This window comes from Tribolium madens, unplaced genomic scaffold (genome assembly GCF_015345945.1).
Source record: "Tribolium madens isolate multiple individuals breed KSU strain unplaced genomic scaffold, Tmad_KSU_1.1 Scaffold_3;HRSCAF=73;Tcas5.2_LG2, whole genome shotgun sequence".
Taxonomy (NCBI): Eukaryota; Metazoa; Arthropoda; class Insecta; order Coleoptera; family Tenebrionidae; genus Tribolium; species Tribolium madens.
Genome location: NW_025401006.1, coordinates 7415421 through 7436998, shown reverse-complemented (window position 1 = coordinate 7436998; position 21578 = coordinate 7415421). Strand labels below are relative to the sequence as shown.

The window sequence follows — 21578 nt, the reverse complement described above, 5'->3', positions numbered from 1 at the left end:
ATAATTTTGCTCGCTCGGCCGACTATTATAGGATAAACAACTATCCGATTAGTCCAATAACGAACTGCATTATGCCTCTTCATTATTAAGGTAATAACACAATTTTTGCACTGGCAGGTACTGAGTTAATCACCCGATTTAAAAATTTCACTCAACGATAAATTTCGATTCAGTGTTAATCGAGACTCACCAAAAGCCATAAATAACTTTGTTATTTATTTCATTCACACACAGGTAGAACTAACAGTACTTTACCACGACCGAGTGAGCAGGAAATACCGCATTATATTGTTTTGACTGAAAAAATTATGGTGCGAGTGTTGAAAAGAAGACATTTTTAAAAATTGTGCTCATTTTGCGCGGTGCATGGCTCAAATGCAATAATTTAATGATTTCTTCCATCGTCTAGGTCACGTTCTGTACAAGTACTTGTAATAATAAATAAGCGATATGGTTCGGAGCGCGTGCAACTTCGTGTGGGTATAAACTTGTCTGTCTGAGTCTAGAAGAGTTCATTAATGCAGTTGGTTTGGTAAAACGCCATTAGCCTGCAGCAAGTCTAAATGATGACTTTAAAATTACATTTGCATACTATCAAGACTAAGGGGAAAATGTTAACACGAGCTAAAAAAATCAACACAACACCCACATGAATTAGTTCATATTTTAGTCGAGTACAAACAGAGTTCGGGTCATAAATAAGATAATACATAAGTATGACTTGCGATAAACTTTGACTCGACAAAAGAGGAAATCAATCAACGAGATAAGTTTAATTAAACAATTATATAATCCATTAAATTCTGTAAACATTTAATTAGTCAAAAACTGGCATTTAAGCCTTAAAACACAACTCTTGCCAATTATTAATTAAAATGCAAATGACTCCATGTAGTGAAACAAAAACGCGTTTTCCTTACTCCTGTCCAAAAATTAAATTTTATTTTTTCCAGATCGGCCATATTACCACCCACTTTGTATCACTCCGGGTGCCAACCACTGACATATTGCACCGGGGGTTGTCCCTCTTTGTGATTAACGACCACTTGAAGAGGGTGTTCGACGTAAGGAGCCGACCATGAAAGAACCACAGGTGCACACGAAACCCATCGCTGACCCACAATACCATAAGGATGATATTCCTTTAGACCCCACTACGTGCCATATTGGCAAAACACCTACCTGGCTCGTGTTAGATATGACAAATGATTTATAAAGAGAGATTGGATGCCATGATTAAATTCACAAAAATAAAATCGCGCGAAAGATACAAACTATTTATTTATGCACCATTGGCATATCAGATCGCATCAATTACGCCAAATCCGATGCACTGCTGCAGCTAAAAATCCCTCTAATTCCCTCAAATTCAAATCGCGCGCGCGCTTAATCAACCGTCATAAATCACCAATCGGTGCTTTTTTACTTAAGTCACGCCGTCAATTGTTTGTTTACTCCGTTTATTATACACAAACATTCAAAACGCCCCTTTGTGTATTCCCCTACCGATATATCCCCACTCTGACCCGAAAGCACATGACTATCCCCACTTCGACGACGCTTTACAGTTCATAGGAGCTCCTCTAGATGGCGGCAAACACCACTCCGTTAACTCGATGTGAGCGAACTCCACGAGAGGCGCCACAAGCGGTTCAAGCGCCAAATCGAAAAGCCCGCCCTTAAAATTAATTACAGGATTTAGGCTTAGAGAAATTAATTTAAAATTAAAGGTGATTTGCGCCGTACATCATAATTAAATTGTGGTAACAAGAATGTGTAAGTGCAAGTTGATAAATTGTCTATAATCACGTTTAATTTATACGGTTAATTAATTTTAATTTAATAACAGGTGTGAAATGAAAAAAATTGTAGGGAACTGAATTGTGAATCCTCAGTTGGATACTGGCTATTTATGAATCAGCGGATAATGTCAAACTGATAAGGGGGAACAAGGACGATAATATCAATGCATTTTTTTCAATTTGTATAAGGATGCAAGTTTCTGCGTACTGTACTGATGATGTCATTAAATAAACAAGTTTGTCAGAGACAACAGGAAATTCTACTGCTTCTGCCTTGTGCCACTCACTTAACGCAAAATTTTATTTTCCCAATCAATAAAAATTCTTCTATAATTAAAATAATTATTTTCATTTTTTCTGGGTGTACCTACCCATTTAATTACCATCAATAAATTTGGAATTTTTTCATAACACGAGTTTCAAAACACGCGAATAAAAGTGACAATAAATAACAAGTGCAAGAAATTTTAAGTCAAGGTCATTGCCAAGCCCACTAGTCGACAAAATTATTATGCTGACGCCTCGTGTATTGGAAGTTAAATTTTCCAATGCTGAATGTTACATAACTGGTAAGAAGTAAACCGTGACTCGCCAGTGATAGGGCAATAGTGATTTTTTAATTTTTCTTGAATGATTTATTAGGCTATTTGCTTGGAGTAGATTACTCCAAGATTTTTCGGTTTTGTATGACTAGGCTTTAATTATCTATTAATTAGTTTTATGGTAATGCAAGAGCATTTGTAATCGTCCAATTATTTTTCTAGTTGCAATTGGAGTTTGCTGGGGGCGATTCCTATTGGTCTAATAATTAATTAGTTTGAGATTTTTGGAACATAATTCACGTTTATTGTCGGCTTAAAGAGAGCTAATAAATAAAAATTGAAGTAGAAAATGCGTGTGTGTGAAGATGATGTATGTGACGTGTGTTAGCAGCTAGGACTTGGGTGGTCAATGCGTTTAGGGAGTTGGCAATAAAAGGCAATTGAAGTTGTCTCCAAATCCGCGTCGGGAAAAGTAATTTAATATTATCACGTAACTAAAAAAGCATCCGTATTTCCGTGTGTACACCTTTAATATATAACGCAAATTTATGAGACGATAAATCAAAGATGCAGTGTTTCATTTGTCAGGTGTGTTTGGCGAGTGATGTATTTTTATTGTTCGGGTCTAGTGTGCCATGAGCATGGCATGCTAGATGGCAGTTGGGTCGACACTTCGCAGGGCGCGTGTTTAAATGTCTTTTGTATCGATCACCGGTATAGGAACAGTAGGTTTTAATTAAACACAGATTTTAATTTGGTCGGTTTTTTTTCAGGTAAATTCGTCCATTGCCGTTTTATTTATAGAGGGCCGGATATTGGTCAAAGGAGCACGCGATGTCGCAGCTTGTGTCATCTCGTGTTCATTATGGTCGGCAAAAAATTAATTCATTACAAATGTAAAAGCTTTCTCTGTGGCTTATTTATGGCGCAATTTTCAGTTAAGGCAATGTAACAGGAAAAGAGATAACATGGTAAACGAATAAATTTATGTATTTAAGAAAATCTCGGTCTTGCAAACAATGCACATGACGAAAAAAATTCACTTAATGACGTTTACAGTCGCTAGTTCGATCGCGAAAAAACGCATTTTTATGCATATCAAACGACGCACTGCATATCCTTCCACAGGGATTTTTTCACAACTTTTCAGAAACGATAAATTTCAATAATTGTTTCCTTGATGCATTCGCATACTTTTATTCCGTTTCTGACCCATAAATCCTGCAAAATGCTAATTTAATATTGCTACCGGTGTTTATGTTTTACCCGTTTCTTCGACATTTTTTCCCATTCGAATCAATTAGGGACCATTTGCATCCAGTTTGCATAATTTACCGACAGCTGATAGCCCAGGCCTCGGTCCAGCCCAGATGGGCACATTTCCGGTACCAACTTCTGTAGTACCACAGAAGCAATCCTAATTTGTGAAAATATCGACACGCAAGTAGACTAAACAAGTGTTTTTTAATTATCTCTTTAGTTACAATGGTGGTACTTGAAACCCATTACTTGACACGAAAGGTACTAAACAAGTCACGTAAACCCATCTCACATAAATATTTTTTTCAATTATTGATTGTTATAAATGATAGAGACATTTCATCAGCTCATGTTTCATTGAATATCAAACAATACTCTCAACTATTTTCTATCGACTTGACGTTTTTAAATTTGTAAATCGAATATTTATGCAAATGAAATACCAAAAATAAATTTATGTGTGTTGGTCATTCTTTTTGTTTTACTAGCTTTTATTTATTGACTGAATTAAGGCCGAAAATTCTTGAAATAGTTTTCAGTCAAGGTTTATTTTGTCTTATCAAAGATTTTCGAAAATTGCTCCGCAAATGAATCATTCTCCATATGGCATGCTAATCGATTGGGGGATCCTCTCAGTGACATCCTACATCGGCGCCTGCAGAGATGATGCATGGACCACCCGAATAAACCTTATAGATTCTAGTAATCCCCCGGTAGCGAGCGAAGTCATTTTTTCTTCTGACCACATATGGTCTTTGGTAATTTTAATATGGATTTAGCTCGTCCTAATTGTCCAATCAAGCATTTTAGATAATCTCTATAGAGCAAAATCAAATTTCAAATTAGGTGTAGGTACGCTAGGAAAATTTATGAAAGAATCAAGATGTTTTTATAGTTATTTTTCAAGGTATACTAAAATAAAAGACTTGTTATTTCAACAGCGAGTAGATTTATTTATTTTTGTTTGTGGATCGATGTTGTGTTCGATTAGGGTTTGTGCATAATTTGGTTCAGGTGTAAATGTGAAATAAAGGCAGTGTCCATCCCAGACGCGTTTCCACCTCGTGTTCCTGATGGCAATAATTCATCCCTGACCGAACACAGGGCACTAATCTCGGTCCTTTTTATGCCATTGTAGCTTTCAGCAAAGCCCGGCGCACTCGCGAAGAACACAGAAATTCATTTGTGTTAAAATGTTTATAATTCTCTCTCCTAAAATAAAATCCATCCACAGAAATTAGTTTATAGATCCGATTCCGTGCTGTCCAACTTAACGGCTAATAAAAAGGGCATTAATGTCATCCCGGGACATAAAACACGCTGTGCGTGTTCTACGGAGATATGACAAGATGATTCTCGGGGGTTGTGCACCACGAGCACCGGCTCAAAAAATTCACAACTAATAAATCACCGCCACATAAGGAAGACCCAATAAAAAGCTCGCGCTATTTTTATCAAAGTTGTGATGAGAGCGGCTTTTAAAGTGGAAGTGCGCTTTTTGACCAAGAATATACACAAAACAGGGACAAAACAAAGCCTAGGAAAACCAGTGGATGTATAAGCGGCGATACATCACCGAATTGGAGACTTGCTTTCCGCTCGTGACCCTGTTTTAGTTTCCCTTCGAGCCAGATACACACAGCCTTTTAATGGATACGATGCACAGAATCTATACCTTTCAAAAGCTGCATAACCGGACCGATACGAATTTATGACTTGAAATGAACATTTCGACAAAATTCTAACAAGGACTCAATTTGTTTCAATTTGGAAACACCCTACATGACCTAAATCAAGCCATTGAGCGAAATAACACCTCACAAAATGTTTTTACTGTTGAAAGAAACAAAATAATGAAAAACAGTTTAAAATTTCGTATTAACTATATAGCATTTTAATTTAGAAGATAAAAATTGATAATAAAATGAAAATGTTATGAAAAACAACAAATTTTCAGAAGAATTTATAATAAAATCTTATAATTTAACAAGATTAGAAAAAACCTTGTATGTTATTCGGTGAAACTTTAACATTTTACTGACTGAGAAAGTAGGTATTAAAACAATATGCATTTTTGCTTTATATGCAATTCTGTTTACTTTTCTGATTTTAGGTTTTATGTATTCTAATGCATAAAATTGTTATTTTAAATGCAGAAAATCCCTATTATGATAGGTAACAAAGCTCACCACTAGAAGATTGAAAATTGCCAGAAGAATAGAGCAAAATCAAAATTTTTTTGATTTTTGGATATTCTGTGGATCTCCCATATAAAATTAATTAATACTTTGTGGTTATAAGTTCAAAACTAAACAAATCATTATTCTCAATTGGCGAGAATTATTAAATCTTACCTATTTCTACTGGTTTAGTGCATAGTAGTAGAATAAAACTTAATAAAAGTAAAAAAAAACAATGGGAGATAATAATATACCTACAATTTGAAAAGATGAAAAACCTGATTTTTTTACTCCCTCCTTACCAAAAACTACATTTATTAGTGTAGAACATGTAATAATAAATTAGTTTGTTCAAAAATGTTAAATACAATAAAATATTTAAAGAGATTCAAAGGCATTTTGAGTAATGGTCAAAGCAATACATGTTTAAATAAAAACAAAATAGGGTTCATTTTCAGAAAAACTAAAGAACCCTATCCAAAAATATGCAATTCTGTTTACTTTTCTGATTTTAGGTTTTATGTATTTTTATGCATAAAATTGTTATTTTAAATGCAGAAGATTGAAAATTGCCAGAAGAATAGAGCAAAATCAAAAAATTTTTTATTTTTGGATATTCTTTGGATCTCCCATATAAAATTAATTAATATTTTGTGATTATAAGTTCAAAACTAAACAAATCATTATTCTCAATTGTCGAGAATTATTAAATCTTACCTATTTCTACTGGTTTAGTGCATAGTAGTAGAATAAAATTTAATAAAAGTAAAAAAAAAACAATGGGAGATAATAATATACCTACAATTTGAAAAGATGAAAAACCTGATTTTTTTACTCCCTCCTTACAAAAAACTACATTTATTGGTGTAGAACATGTAATAATAAATTAGTTTGCTCAAAAATTTTAAATACAATAAAATATTTAGAGAGATTCAAAGTCATTTTCAATAATGGTCAATGAGTCCCTTATGTTCTAAAGCAATATATGATTAAATAAAAACAAAATTGGGTTCATTTTCCCAAAAACTAAAGAACCCTATCCAAAAATGACATCTGTTCAACTTATTCCGAATTACTATTTTTGTTTTAAAAGTCATGGCTTCAGCGTTGACGTGAAATAGACCGGAACTGTTCTTATTATGGGTGGGTCAATCTTGCTTTTGAGCAAATCACCTCGAGAATGACCAGTTCGAGGCCATCACCACCCAAAAAAAAATTTTTGACAGTTTGTAAAAACAGTGCGATCTCGGCGTGAATTACTAAAAACAGATTTCGGATTTGTTTGTTGTGTGCGGCAATGCGTTTATTTATGCGTTTGTCACGTGGATTTACATAATTGAGAATTAAAAAACAATGAAACGTGGCGATGAAAACAAAAGTGGGGTCCCGTTGTAGCTGTCGACTGTGATGAACTTATCTCTTTTAAAAAGTGCAAAATTTGCCGACGGTGGACGTACCTTTATGGGTGTACATTTTTAAAAGCTTTGCAATTTTTACCTGAAAAGTCGACGACCGAAAAAAACGGCCACGTATAACAAACTCATTGTGTAGTAACGGCTATGACCTTGCTGTTTTACGATTTGTTTTTCACTCTCATTGAAAAGTTTTGGTGCAATAAAACTTTGCCTAGGTCGTGCATTCGTTACACTTATACAAGAGATCTGTCGTAAAAATTCGGCCTGAAACTCGGGCGATTATCAGGAAATTTCGAATTATATCAATTCAATTATTGTTGTAACTGGCTGAATGGGACTAAGGATGCGAAACGATTTGGGAAGCGGTTAGTTTCGAGTCCACACCGCGACAAGGATAGTATTAATTACTCCAGGATTAATGTGATATTGATCGAGGTGGGATTCTGCGAAGCTGAATTTGGCCTGAATTAAAATTCGCAACCGTACGAAATGAATATTATTCCGAAGGTTGATTTATTGAAGTGTAATTGAAGATAATTTTCGAATTACGTCCTCGCGGCCTGAACCTTCTCATGGCGCTAGAAATTTTCATATTTATAGCCGAGTTGTTATAAAAACAGCAATTTTCTTAATAGACATCAAATGATATACGTCGTTGATACCTCCTGGACAAGTAATTGAATTACGTCGCAAATTAAAGATGAATTTCCTGCCAATTACCATAATTATAATTACGCAAATCGCATCGGCAACAAGCTGCCACGAACTGGAAATTGCTCCGACCCTTCTTCGGAATTAATTAAAAAACCCAATTAGGTTTGACTATTTGGCAAAATGATATTGCGAATTAAAGTAACTCTTCTCGCGTTAATATATTGCAGTGGAAACAATCGTCGCGAAGTTTTATTGCTCATTCAATCGGCACTTTCTTAGGTTTTCTCAGCGGCAAATGGGTGTAAGACAATAAAACCTGATGCATTGTGATTGTATACGACAGAAGGAATCTGTGTGATAAAAGACAGCCTCAAATTGAGACGCAGACTTAAATGCAAATTTAATTGCTGTCTTTTATTCGTGAAACGCTTGTCGATGTTTACGAGGTGACGAAAGGAAAGCCGGCAACGCCGGACATAACTCAGATTGATGATCTCTTGGCCCCCTCCATGACATGGGGTTGCAGCGGCCATTACCGACCGCTCTTCGCCGCGCACACCTCAATCATGGTCAAGCACCCCGCCGATGGGACGACTGTTCACTTTCAACCACAACACAAATCAACTTTTGCAAAAAATCAAAAAAATCATCGCTTTCAAATTTTATACTTTCGAGTTTAAACAAAAATTACCTTTGGAACGTTATAATTGCACCATTGAAAACCAGATGATAGGCCCGAAGCTAGGAAGATCTCACCCAAAATAAATAACAGTCAAATACAAGTTCAAGAATGGCCGAAAAAAATTGATAGATCGCATTTTATTAGTGAAAGTTTGCCAGATTAATACGTCCGAAACTTTATTATTACAAAAGTGTCATCGGCGTAATTTAAGTTTCCGTTTTGGCTATTAATAATTCTGCGGGTTATAATTTCGGATAAGTGGAGGTAAAATTATTGACTATTTTTGTGTCAACAGGGAAATTATTTTTTCAGTGAATTATGTCTCAATTGCAACGAAGAAGTTAAATTAAAAATTTGTAAAATAAAATTTTCAAAAACATCATTGATGATTCACTTCAAAAAATTAAACAATAATTAAACACTTAAAAAAATCAAAACTTGGGTATAAGTTAAATTAAATTTGACGCCTAAAATGTTTCAAAAAAGTCAAAAGCTTAAAACTTGTGACAAAAAATTTCACTTCCACTTTTGGTAATCTTTTGTAAAATCTACTTATATCGATTGTATTTATTGATTTATCTTCAAAAGTAAAATAATGAAAAATGAAAAAATATAGAATAAAAAATACAATAATCTGTATTTTTGTCAGAAACAGGTCAATTTTCTTTTTAAAAAATACACAATCCTCGACTTGATTTTAAATTTTACACTTTTTGGTTTTTGACTAATGACATTGACTATTTTTAAATGAAAACCCCCATTTTACAGCAATAAAAACCCCCATTTTATAGCCATTTCGATAAATCTTTTAATTGTCGAAATGACAACACCAAAATCTTAAATATTACAAAAAAGTTTTCGAAACAAAATCTTTTAAAAATCGAAAAACAAGTTGTAATGTCAACAAAAAAACAAACAAAATTTGAAGTTGATGAAGTTGAGAATTTTGTATTTAAAAAAAAAAAAGAAAAAAAAAGATAATTGACCTGTTTGATCATTTTGTCAAAACAGAATATTTTTAGTTTTAATAAGTAAGATTACCTATTCCATAATTTTGCTGCTGCTGCATAAAAATCATCGTCGTGATTATGTGCGTTTGTATAAAACTAGAATTTCTAAAATTTCATCTTTCCAAAAAATAAACTGTTTTTGAAAAATCTAAAAAAAAATTTCTTAAAAAAAAAAAATTCATAGATATTTTGGGGCTAATTTCTGCTTTTTGTCATCATTCAAAGTTAAGTCAACATTTACTTAATTTGTTAATAACATAATTTTCATTACAAAAGTGTTATTTTGTATCATCTAAATTAAATCCTAAAAGTCGTTAACGTCTTGAGGATAAAAATTGTTAAAAAGCAAAAAATTACCAAATGTGTATCTCCTCCTATTGTGGGGGTGATTATTTATAATATTCACTTATAATCATTTACCTTGTAACTGAATTTTACAAATACGGGTTCAGTTCGAGTCGTTAATGGAATAAAAAAATTAGGAATCAGACATAAAACTCAAAAAAAAAATGTCCGAAAATGTCAAAAATCGCCAAACCGTGTATGAAGATTTCTCTTGTATGCCGGTGGTCTTCCGCCTATTACTTAACATTGTCTACGTTTCAAATGCATTAGAAAAGGTCATTTTGTCGTTAAAAATCGGATCGTGCAAACGAGCCGGTAATCACCGCAAATTACGTCCTGCGCAATTGAAACGGTCTAGGGTGAAATATCCCTAATCTTGGCGAGAATAACAGCGTGCTAGTTGACTTATCAGAACGTTTATTTTCTTCACGTATTCGATTAAAACAAGAGGGTAAACGTCGCTTAAGCTACCGAGAACGAGAAGGAAAACCTTCGTGTGAGAAATTTTGATTTACCGTCCAAGCAAGCGATGCTATCGCAAATTCAGATTGAGCCTAATAGAATAGCCTGGTATAATCCAGCGACGTTGGTGGTCGTGTATATGCCTATTATATTAATAACACTTTGCCTTATTAAAAATGCATTAGGTCGTTTATTTATTGATTTAAAACGGTGGGTGGATTGTTTTGCACTCGTATGCTTGCACGAAGTCGATGCATTTATCTCTGTTGTATCGAAATTGTAGATCGTGCATTTTTAGCCACATAATTGAAAGTGTAGCACTTTAATGAAACGTTTCGGAATTATTTATCGTTCGTGCGGAATCATTAAACTTGGCAGAAAGTAAAAAGCACTCCCGAGCCTTAATTCCCTCTTATTTCTTGCACCACCGACCTGATCTGATCTAATTGTAATATCACAACGCTTTTCATTTCTTGGCAATAAATCGCGCGATTAAAATCCAATTAAAGTCACGTCTCCCGTGTGGTCGAAAAAATCCGATTCTCACAACCAAATTTGTAAAAAACACCTCCCGAGCACGTCCATGTCAGGATAAAATTACAAATTCCTGCGGTTTGACCACGACAACAGATTCGCCGATTCACTTGTACACTAAATTAACCTCGAGCATTACAAAAATTATTAAATGCGTCCATCATAAACGGATTTTATTTTATTTTCGATTCATGGCGTGCATGTTACGCAAACTACCATTCTTTCCCTTGCAGACAGGTAAATTACACGGTATGAGCCTCAATTTTTAAGGTTTATCGAAGCATCGCCTACATTTGTTAATTCCGAATTAATAATAGGTCGGAGATTGCTGCACCATCAAATTGAAATTAAAAACAAGTTTACATACAATTGGATTTAATAAAATGGCAAAGTAGATACGCTCGTAAATTTTTCACAAGCGAAAATTTGGCACGATGGCACTATAGGTCCAGTCTAGCGTGGATAAAAATAGAAAATGAAACGCGATTTCCCTCTCGATTCTCCGGCTTTTCATTGCATCAAAAAATGTAAAACCTAAACTTTATAAAAAAAAAATATTGAATACCTACCATTTTTTCATAAATCCAAACGCTATTTAAACAAATGAAAAAAACAATTTGAGTAACAAATTTATTTTATTATTTAATTTTAAGACACTATTTAACGTCATTAATTAGTAAATTATTATTTATTTGAAGTATTACTGAAATAAAGAAAATATTATTTTCAAATTGTTTAAGTTGCTTTGGAGGTAGGTACATAATTTTATACCTATAGCAAAATAGAATAAATAACTTTTACTGAGTTTTGTGGTAAATAATAATTACTAAACGATTAATAAAAATAAAAAACCCTTAATAGGTAAAATTCTAAATCATAACTTTTAAAGAATCTAAGTTGCAATAAAACCACGTTATTACTTTTTAGTTTACCAAGTTATGCATTTTATATAACTCAAAGAAATTATTTTTTTTGTAATTAGATTTTTTTTTAAGTAATTCATGAAAGAATAAAATACGAATAAAATTTTCTTGACATATGAAGGTCCAAATTTTAGTTGAAAAATTGTAATAACTATAAAAAATAATAAAAATAATGTAAGTGGCACCTTAGACACATCACACGTGTTTTACAGTTCTTACACGCTTGTAAACCGTAAACAAAATATCAAATATCCGCGACTTTGCTTGTTTTGCAGTCTGGAACACTCATTGTTGCAATTTTTGCTTCACTCCCTCCCAACTTTCTTTTCACTTTCGTCTCTGAAAACCTCACTATGTCTATAAAAATCCCCCACTTGTGTCTATTATCTACCGACATTAAAGCCGCTATCTCGGCCCGTTTTCAGCCCCAATTTAACCGAAAGTAACGTGCGCTATGTCAGAATTAAAAAAAGCTTTTGCATCGATTTTGATTGTTTTTCGAGCGAGCCATAAATGTCAGAGGCAATAGCGGCGAGAAAAACACGACTTCGATTAATTCTTCATGTTGCTTATGGCTCTCTTATGGTTAACATCTATCAGTTCAACTAGAAGCAGAACCGGCGGAACACATCCTAGAGCAGAGCTGACTGCCTTGATTCATGACCTGTCGCCGCGCGCTGTAATGGAGCCCCTTCCTCGTTTTACCCCCCGACCCGGACAGGCCAAATCCCTGAAGTCTCTATACTGAAATGTTTATGGATTTTTTGAGCGAGTTATGAACTTGGCAACTAAGCACTCGATCAAAAAAATTAACTATTTTTTCTCACGTAATTATATCGTTTGCTATAATAGGAAAAAATGACCACAAGACGAGAAATATTCTAGTCAAGACTTTAAACAGTTATTAGCGATTAATCATATTTAATGTCATTCGATTATTATGACATTTTTTTAATGAATTAATTTATGTATTTATGAGATCGTTAAATTTTTATCCCTTTCTAGGTTAGAGTATTTCAAGGATAAGCCAATTATTGCTTCCATAAAAGACCAAAATTTATCGTCAATTCCTTTAAGAATTTTTTTTTTTTGAATTATTAAAATAGTTGCAGTTTTCTTTAGTAGTGACAGGTTGAACATTATTTTAAAAATAAATACTTTACCTATTATAAATTTTGAACTGACTTTCAGTTTTAATATTGGAATTCTTCTCGTTTTGATCAACGTTTGGAAGTGTAAACTTTTTATAATTACATAGTAATAAAAAATTTCTCAATATCAGTTAAGTTTTTAACATATCGCAGAATATATTAATAAAATCTCATAATTTATGAGACGATTAGAAAAAATCTTTTATGTTATTCGGCAAAAATTTGACATTTTATAACTGACTGCATAAATAAGTATTAAAAAAACATGCATTTTTTATTTACCTTGCTGAATAATTATGTTCACTTTCTTGTTCTGTTTTGAACAAGATGTTTTAATGTTTTTATACGAAATGTTATTATTTTTAGTTTATAATTTATTTAAAGAATCAAATTGTAAATGTTGAAAATCACTTCGACGATAGGTATGGTAAAGATTTTATGAATTTTTTATTTTCGAATACTCTAGATATTTTTTGATTAAGTAATAATAATAACCTCTGAAGTTCCTTTACAAATTATGATTTTATTTCTCTGTGTTTGCTGTTTCACCACAAAATAAATTATTTATTTGTCTCAGAAATTGAAGAAATAAACTAGTATTGGTTCTAAAAATTCAAATTAAACACACAGACATCTTTAGATTCAATTGAAAAAAATAAACAAAAATAAACATCACAGCTTTTTTAGCAGCTCTTTCTTAAAAAATTATAGATATAATTTTTCCTTAAATTCGTTACCTTGTCATCATCAGAATAATTTTATGAACAAGTTATTCGACTTAACTAAAAATTAATAGTACCTTATTTTATCCTAAAATTCAACATTTCTTCTGCATTTTAATTTTTTAAATAAAAACAAATGCTGCATCACGTAAATTTTTTGTTCTTTCTTCGTGTGAATTTCATCTCCCATCACCATGACCTAGGCCAGTGTGTCTAAAACTTATAACTTGGATAAAATACCACAAAGACCGTGCCAAAAATTTAATTATAAATCTGATTTCAGACAGTAATTTTGGCTGGAAACCAATAAATATTCCCCAGCTCATCATGAAACACACTCAATTAAAAAAATCAGAGTGCGATATTTTCATGACTTCGGTGCAATTCGTCCTTGTGTGGTTTGAGTCAGGATTATTTACGTGAGTTTTTCGCAAACACTTGTAGTTTACACTTTGGACATGTTAGCGATAACAAGTCGGTACTTTCCGGTGATTTACAAGCAGCAAACAAAGTATTTTGAATTCGGGTTGTGTGCATTTTCGGCACCTTGGTTTTTCCCCCTGTCCTAATAATGAAGGCAATAATGTGTAAAATATAAACAGAGCGCAGATAGCCGATATCTAAACCTCGCCGTGTTTGTATAAATGAAACGGCGCCATGCTTCACTTGTAACGACTATTAGCAGCGTCCCTGAATTCAAGTTAGGCACGAACTCGGTGTTAGACCTCTGATAATTTCGACGGTTATAATTCCGCGTCGTGAGAAAAGAGTGGAAAACATAATAGATCACGGCGAGACGTTTCCTAAGACCGCCATGATTTATCTGCGCGTTTTTCCGATTCGCTAATTAACTAATCCGGACGCGGATGCGCCAGTTGGTGCGTTCGGTCGAATAGGTGATTTGTATGCGAATGCCCGGAGTAATAATCGAGTGATTTTTCCGAAAATTGCACTCACTACACAAAAAAACGTGTTAACTTTGGGCCCAACGCAGCCGGACTAACGGACAATTCGCTCTCCCCTGTAAGTATAGTCTTCAGGGTCGCCATTAAAAACTCGCTTTGTAATAGCGAGTCCTTGCCCTATTATTACGTTCACGAAATTCGAAAGCTCTGGGGCTTTAGCCTCGATACTAATTAGAATCGGCCATAAATCCGGTATAATCGAATTATTCGCGTCCGGTGAAGTTTTCGCTTTTTTCGGACAAACAGTTCAGGTATCAGACGAAAATTTATGGGGTCTTAGCAACCGTTAGAACCGACCTAATGTCTTTATTTGGATGCCACAACATAATTATCGGCCTGTGTTTTCTACAAGGATAAAAATTAATACGAGATTTAGAGGGAAGATGAAATTCTATGGCGAGATGTAAATCACCACCGGACAAAAACCATTGATTAATGGCTTAATTACTAGACGAAAATATTAAAATAGTTGGCGCAGTTGCCACTGTGAGCACTCTCAACTTGTTATTCATGAACGGAGAGCTAAGTTATGGCCAGATTTGTGTGTTTGCTGTGTAGATTTGATAATTGCAGTTCATGAGAGACCACCGTGACCTCAATGAGTACTATCTTCATTCAACTCTTCAGTATTATGCCATAAAGGCGGAGTAATAGCTTTGTTATGATACCTGCTCCATTACGGACAGTAATTTTATTATTCCACTTCGATTCGCAGCTTCTGGCTTTGTCGGAATTACACGGATACCGTATTTGACACGAGTTTAGATAAACTCGCAGGGATTCACCCACGAAATACCGGCCCACGCGCTTTCGTTAACATATTCGATGAGTTTTTATTACTTAATTTATTAACGGAGAGATCTATCGACAGATAAACCAGCTCAAATTAGCGAAACGAAACACAAACTCGAACAAAAAAATACAATAACAAACAGCTAAACATATTTCTAAAAAAGCTGACTTTGTCTCTATGCTCGTTTATTATTTATGATGTTCCCACTTTACAAAACAAGACAAAAAATATCCTGATGTATCCAACAAACATACAATAAAACAAATGATAGATACTTTACGTTCCAACTGCAGCCTTTTGTTTCTAGATTTTCTGGTTAAATTTTTGTAAAAATAATTGGCTACATAAGAAATCTGAATTTTTTACTTTTAAGATACAAATAGAAGAAAAAAAGATTTTGTAAAAACATAAACAGTTTTAGGTAACATATCAAGAAGTTCAATAAATGTGTCAATATTATTATCAACCTTCAGTCTTTAATACTTTTTTTTTTGAAAATACTTACTTGTAACGTAAAGTAAATAAAGAAACTAATAATAAATAATTAAAATGTTGACCTGAGGCCGTTTTGTCATTTTTTTTATTTTACAAGTAATTTTACTATCACTTTTCACAGTTATGACTTTCATGTTTCTATGTAATTTCAAAGCAAAAATTGCATGAATATTCTTTTACAAATATAATAATTAAAAAAATAATGAAAAGCAGTATTCCTTAATTAAAAATGATAACATTGTGACTATAAAAAGACATAGTTACTTTCAACTTGTCTCCTAAAGCTCTAAAGTTTCGTATTAACATACAGAATTTATGGAGTCACTACACGCAATATGCAATTTTAGTTTCATTTTTGCTAAAAATGACTAACAACTTTCCATAAATCAGCATTTATTTATATCAATATATCTATATAAATATAATGATCAATAAAGTAACTAGAGAAAAAACATACAAATACAAACACAAATTTCTTATCAACGACTAAGAAGCTCATAAATCACGTTTTCGCTTTAAAATTTCGCCCCTTTTTTGACTGCCGTTTCCGGAAACAGCAAAAATCGATCCGATTTCATGTGAGCATAAGAAGGCGCGCGTTCGTCCGAAAACAACCCCCGTCTTGTTCATTTTCGTTCACCTATGAATCATTCTCACTTCATCGTTTATCTGTTTCAGATCGGTGCCGATTTCGTCACACTTGAACGGGAAACGGTGAAAAACACTCGAATGAGACACCTGACCTACGCTAATACCTTGGTGGAAGAAACAAGCAAATGTTTTTGGTGCGGTCCGTAGCGAGCAAAATACAAAAGGGGGTGTAACCGACTGGGCCACGATAATACGTCATCGCTCATCCGGACTGAGTCCGGCACATTTCGGGACAAGTCCGGGACTCCGGGTGCAAACGGCTGCAGCGCGGTTAGACGACGGAATTATCATGTGAATGAGGTAATATACAGAGTGGAACATTCTCAAAGTTTTGATACGAAAAATAAGGAAGCGTTATATTGAATGGGACTTTTTGCAGGTTGGCTTTGAATACCTAGATAGTTAGGGTGATGGACGCAAGAGGGTCGACCCCATTATACCTGATGGACCCTTCAAGTAAAATTGTGAAAGTGGATAAGAGCGCCATCTGAGAGGAGTGACTAACACTACATGATTAAGTTACAGTTGCCAATTTTTTTTTGGTCAAATAAAAATTTGAAAATTTTTGTTTTTTTGATACTTTTCCTATTTCCGCCTCTTTATGTTAATCAGAGCTCTTAAAAATAAAAATCGTTGTACCTCTATGCAAATTTTGAAAATTTATGATGCTGTTATAAAAGTTTGAACTTTGACATACGAGTTTCTCTAATAAATAAAATGCGTCGGAATTATTTACAAACACGATTTGTTTTCAGTTTTTAATTCATCCTCCCTGTATAGCGCGATAACATAAGTGTAGTAGATCGTGCGTTGGCGGCAATAGCGTTAATAAATCAAACTATAAATAAAAACAATTTAAGCAATCGGCGGCCCGTGAAAACCACAGCCGCTTCTTCAATCAATAATTCTTCAGCGACGTTGTAGTAATTTCAAAAAGATATACCTTTGAACATTAGAGTTCCCCATCAACTCATTACTCTCTAGCGTATGAATAGCGTCTCGCAATAAAGACCGAAAGAAATTTTTTGTCGGCTCGTTAGCGATGTCCTCCCGAAATATGAAACGACCTTAACCAAATTACATTCCATTGACCCAAGACAATTATTTTGAAGTGGCGAGTATTACGATCTCAAAACAAGGATTATTTTGGTCAAAGCGGACAATTTTTTTACGGGAAAATAGGACGGCGTCTAGACGGCCGAATAGGCGAACAGCTGATCGTCCCTCGTGCTCTGACAAGGACCCGATTTGTTCGACGAGGACGAGAAGAGAGAAATTCGACTGAGGGACAGAGATGTGGCAATTCAACCCTGATTTTACACGCACTTGACTTCGCTGCAGGTTCAACATTTACATAACTTTGGCGGTTAAGGTGCGGACATACGCGCGGACGGGCCAAAGGACAACAATTAACAGCAAAAAAATTTAAAATAAAAAATCAACAAAAAAATTGTTTATTCAAATTAATAGAATTAGTTTGTAGTAGATAATAATTAAGTAGTTCTAGTGGCAATAAATATTGAAGAAATTATGAATGACAAATCATAGAAAAATAAAAACAAGATTTATATTGTACGTTACCAACTAATAATATTCTGAAATATAAATCACTAAATTCAAGATACTTTACGTAATTAATAAAAAATATATATCAAATTTTAATTTTAGAAAATAGAGGAAGGAGACGATAAAGATGAATCACAAATTATAAAATAAAAAGGTGCGTTATATTGTGCCAAGAAATTTATTTTTAAATCCAATACGAATACTATCAATAAAAATACAGATATAGCTAATCTCTTTGAGTATCAACATTAACTACTTACTATTGACAACGCGTAAGATAAATTTAGGTACTTAGTTAAAATAATTTACCTAATAAAAATGTTTTTTTTTTGCAAAAAAAACTTCATTCAGCTATTTGTAACTTGATTAACATTTTAACTAGAAGTATATGTTTAGAAATTCCACTTAACGTGTGTTACCTAACAATTGTTTCTTCCGTGGTATTTTAAAATAACATTGATTTACTGTCAATGGTTATATTTTTCTTACTGCACCAGCAACAAAACTGAAGAAATCAGAATGAAAAAAAATAAATAAAAATTAAACTCAGATAGCTCATAATATTATTGAACAAACGATATTCCAAAAACTTAACAAAACAAAAACCTTTGTTTTACTATAATTTACTAATTAATAGAACAGGTAGTTCAGTGTAGTAAAATGTACATAAAATGTTTGTTTTAATGACGATAAATGTTATTCACGTTTTAAAGCATACAATTTGACTGGAGCTTTAGCGAGTCTCCTGCAAATTGTGTCCGTAGCAGGAGTCCGGAGGCTTAGACCTATCACCAACCTGCAATGGCCATCCAGGGGTAAAACGTGTGGTTGGTCTGCTGGTGTATCTGCGTGCCCACCGGCTGCGAGGAGGTTGAGTTGATACTGCAAGGGTTATTCCAGGAGAGCGAGTTTCCCGTTCGTCCTGCGGCCGCCCCCGGACTCGACGCCGGATCTCCGCCGACGAGTCCGACCGATCCGTATCCAACCCTGGAGTCCGGCGTGCATGCCGCCGGTCTGACCGGCCCCGTCAAACTGTTCGTGAGATTAGCGCCACCGCCAGAAGTCGCACTTTGCCAAACGTCCTTGACCGCGGCCGCCGCCACCACCGAGGCGTATCCGTTCTGGTCGGCGTTGCCTTTGGAGCAGTCCGGCTTCGAGTTGGAGGAGTAGTTGGAGTTCTGCTGGCCCTCGGAGGAATACAGCTTGCAGGCCGCCGCCACCGACGCGTCGTATGGCGAGTCCTGCGGGGGCCGCGCCTGCAGGTGGTGGTGGTGATGCTGGCTGGAGGCGTACGGAGACATGCCGAGCGAAAGTGGAAAAGAGCGGTAAGCCGCCGCCGCCGCTGCTGACTGCTCGTGGTGGTGGCCCGCCACCGAACCGCTCTGGTGGTGGTGGCTGCCGTAGAAGCCGCTCTGCTCGAAGTAAGAGTTCATGCTGGGGGCGGCACAAGTCACTCGACACCGGAACCGGACATGACAGTCACACGATTATTATTATTATCGAGAGTGATAAGGTGATAAGAGCTCGCACGAGCACACCACACAGCAGCTCGCTCCGGAATGCACACGTTGGCTACTTAGCTCGCGGATGGGAACCCACTGGAGCTCCGGAGTCTGCTCCGGCCCACACATCCCGGCCCATCGCTCCCCTCTCCCCCCACTCCAGACGAGCACGCGGCTCATTATTGCAGCTACCTGTATTGTCGGCCGATCGGACACGGTCGCACCTAATTAGCGCCTGACCGGCTCCTCCAACGGCTATTTTTCCTCCAAAAGGGTCGCAAAGGCCTTAATAACCCCTGGAGCACGTGCTTCAACACGAAGACGCTTTAATGGAAGGGATCATACGTGAACCAATAGCAATTGAATTCGTCACAGCCTTCAAGCATTGCGCAAGTGGCCCCAAACAAAACGAAGAGGGGAGGCGCGTGGCGCCAGCTCTCGGACAATTGCTTAACTTTTCAAAACGACACTCTTGCCGAAACGAGCAACATCAATTGCCAATAAAAGATAAAACGACCATTGTACCACAAATATAAACAAAATCATCGAAAAGTAAATTCAACATCTAAAAAACTCTGTTGAATCCGAACGTTTATTTCAACTTTACAAAAGACAAAATCTATAATAAGCCACCAAATAAACAAAATTGGTTTTGCAATAAATTAACATTAATCTAATTTGTTTGTTCATCATACAGCACTAAATTTTAATTACTTGTCAAGTTAACTTGTGAACTAGTTTGTTTTTTAAAAACAGATAAACTCACCACTTTTAAAGAACTAAAAGTTATTAAAAATAAAATACTTTTTTATAAAAAATATACCTACGTATTAAATAAGAAATTCTAGAAATAAGTAAAAACAGAGTCAATTGCTTTATGGGTGTAATTATCTTTGGTTAACCCACAGACGGCTACCAGCGGTTTTAACCCTCAATAAAAATATCTCCGAACTTAGCCAGTTGGGCTGGTTTCCAGGGCCGTATTCACTGTATGAAAAGCTTTATGTATGAAAACTAAACTATTCAATAGCTAATTTTAAATGCTACGGTTTCTTTTTCTGTACAGCTTTTAACAAGGATGTTTTTTTTTATTGGTTGTAGCGTATTTTTTTAAATAACAGTTTTCTCGACTCGAACAATTTCCGCCTCTGCTTGCAAGAAATTGCAACATTTTGACCTGCTGTTTTTAACAGTTTATGGCTAGGGATTGATACCCAGCTCTTAGGGTGCAATAAAGGAATAGACTCTGTTCTCACTTATTTCTAGAAGAACTATAGGAAAGTGACCGAAAGAAAAAGATTATTTCTGTAGACAGGTAGGTACAATTTATTAAATAAATATTTAATTAAAACAACAATGACATTATTATTTATCCATCATAAAAATTATTTTACATCAATACTTTACAGATTGAACTTAATAAGAATTTTGTAACCGAATTGCAATTGGTTGATTGAATTTTGTGCACAACAGGTATAACTTATTCTGACCTTAGCCAAGTTTTGCAACCCAAAATAAATTGTTTCCAATATTTTTTATTGTAGTTGAGTAGGTATATCATGTGGATAATGCGCCAGAACTCGCGCCCCAGAGAAAAATGCCATATAAGGTAAGATACCAGGAACATGGAAAAAATGTTAAAAAAAAAATATCTATAAAAATTTCGAAGTTATGAGAGTTTAAAGTTTGCACTTGACTCTTATTTATTTCTGTTGGAAAAATAATTTTTCAAGTTTTTTTGCTATAGGCTATTAAAAGAGGAAACAAGGAAGCTGTATTCCAAATTGTAACTCTGTTCAATGTTATTTGTGGCTTTTATTGGCAAAATTTTTGTCCCTTTACTAAATAATTGTAAAAAAACATATACAAAACCATCAGTATCATTAAATAGACATAAAAAATGATGATCATTAGTATCATTAAA

At 34.7% G+C, this 21578-nt stretch overlaps 1 protein-coding gene across 2 annotated transcripts in view; it reads right to left on the bottom strand.

The window, feature by feature from the left end:
* LOC123006930 (homeotic protein ultrabithorax-like) overlaps positions 1-21331 on the bottom strand; it is an 88635-nt gene extending 67304 nt beyond the window's left edge. Inside the window, exon 1 of one of the 2 annotated variants that reach the window (XM_044401868.1) lies at positions 18949-21331. In XM_044401868.1, the coding sequence (XP_044257803.1) occupies positions 18949-19585 (637 nt within the window). In that variant the 5' untranslated portion in view covers positions 19586-21331. The remainder of the gene's footprint in view (positions 1-18948) is intronic. The other variant, XM_044401869.1, reaches the window with a different exon arrangement.
* Positions 21332-21578: the final 247 nt, after the last annotated feature.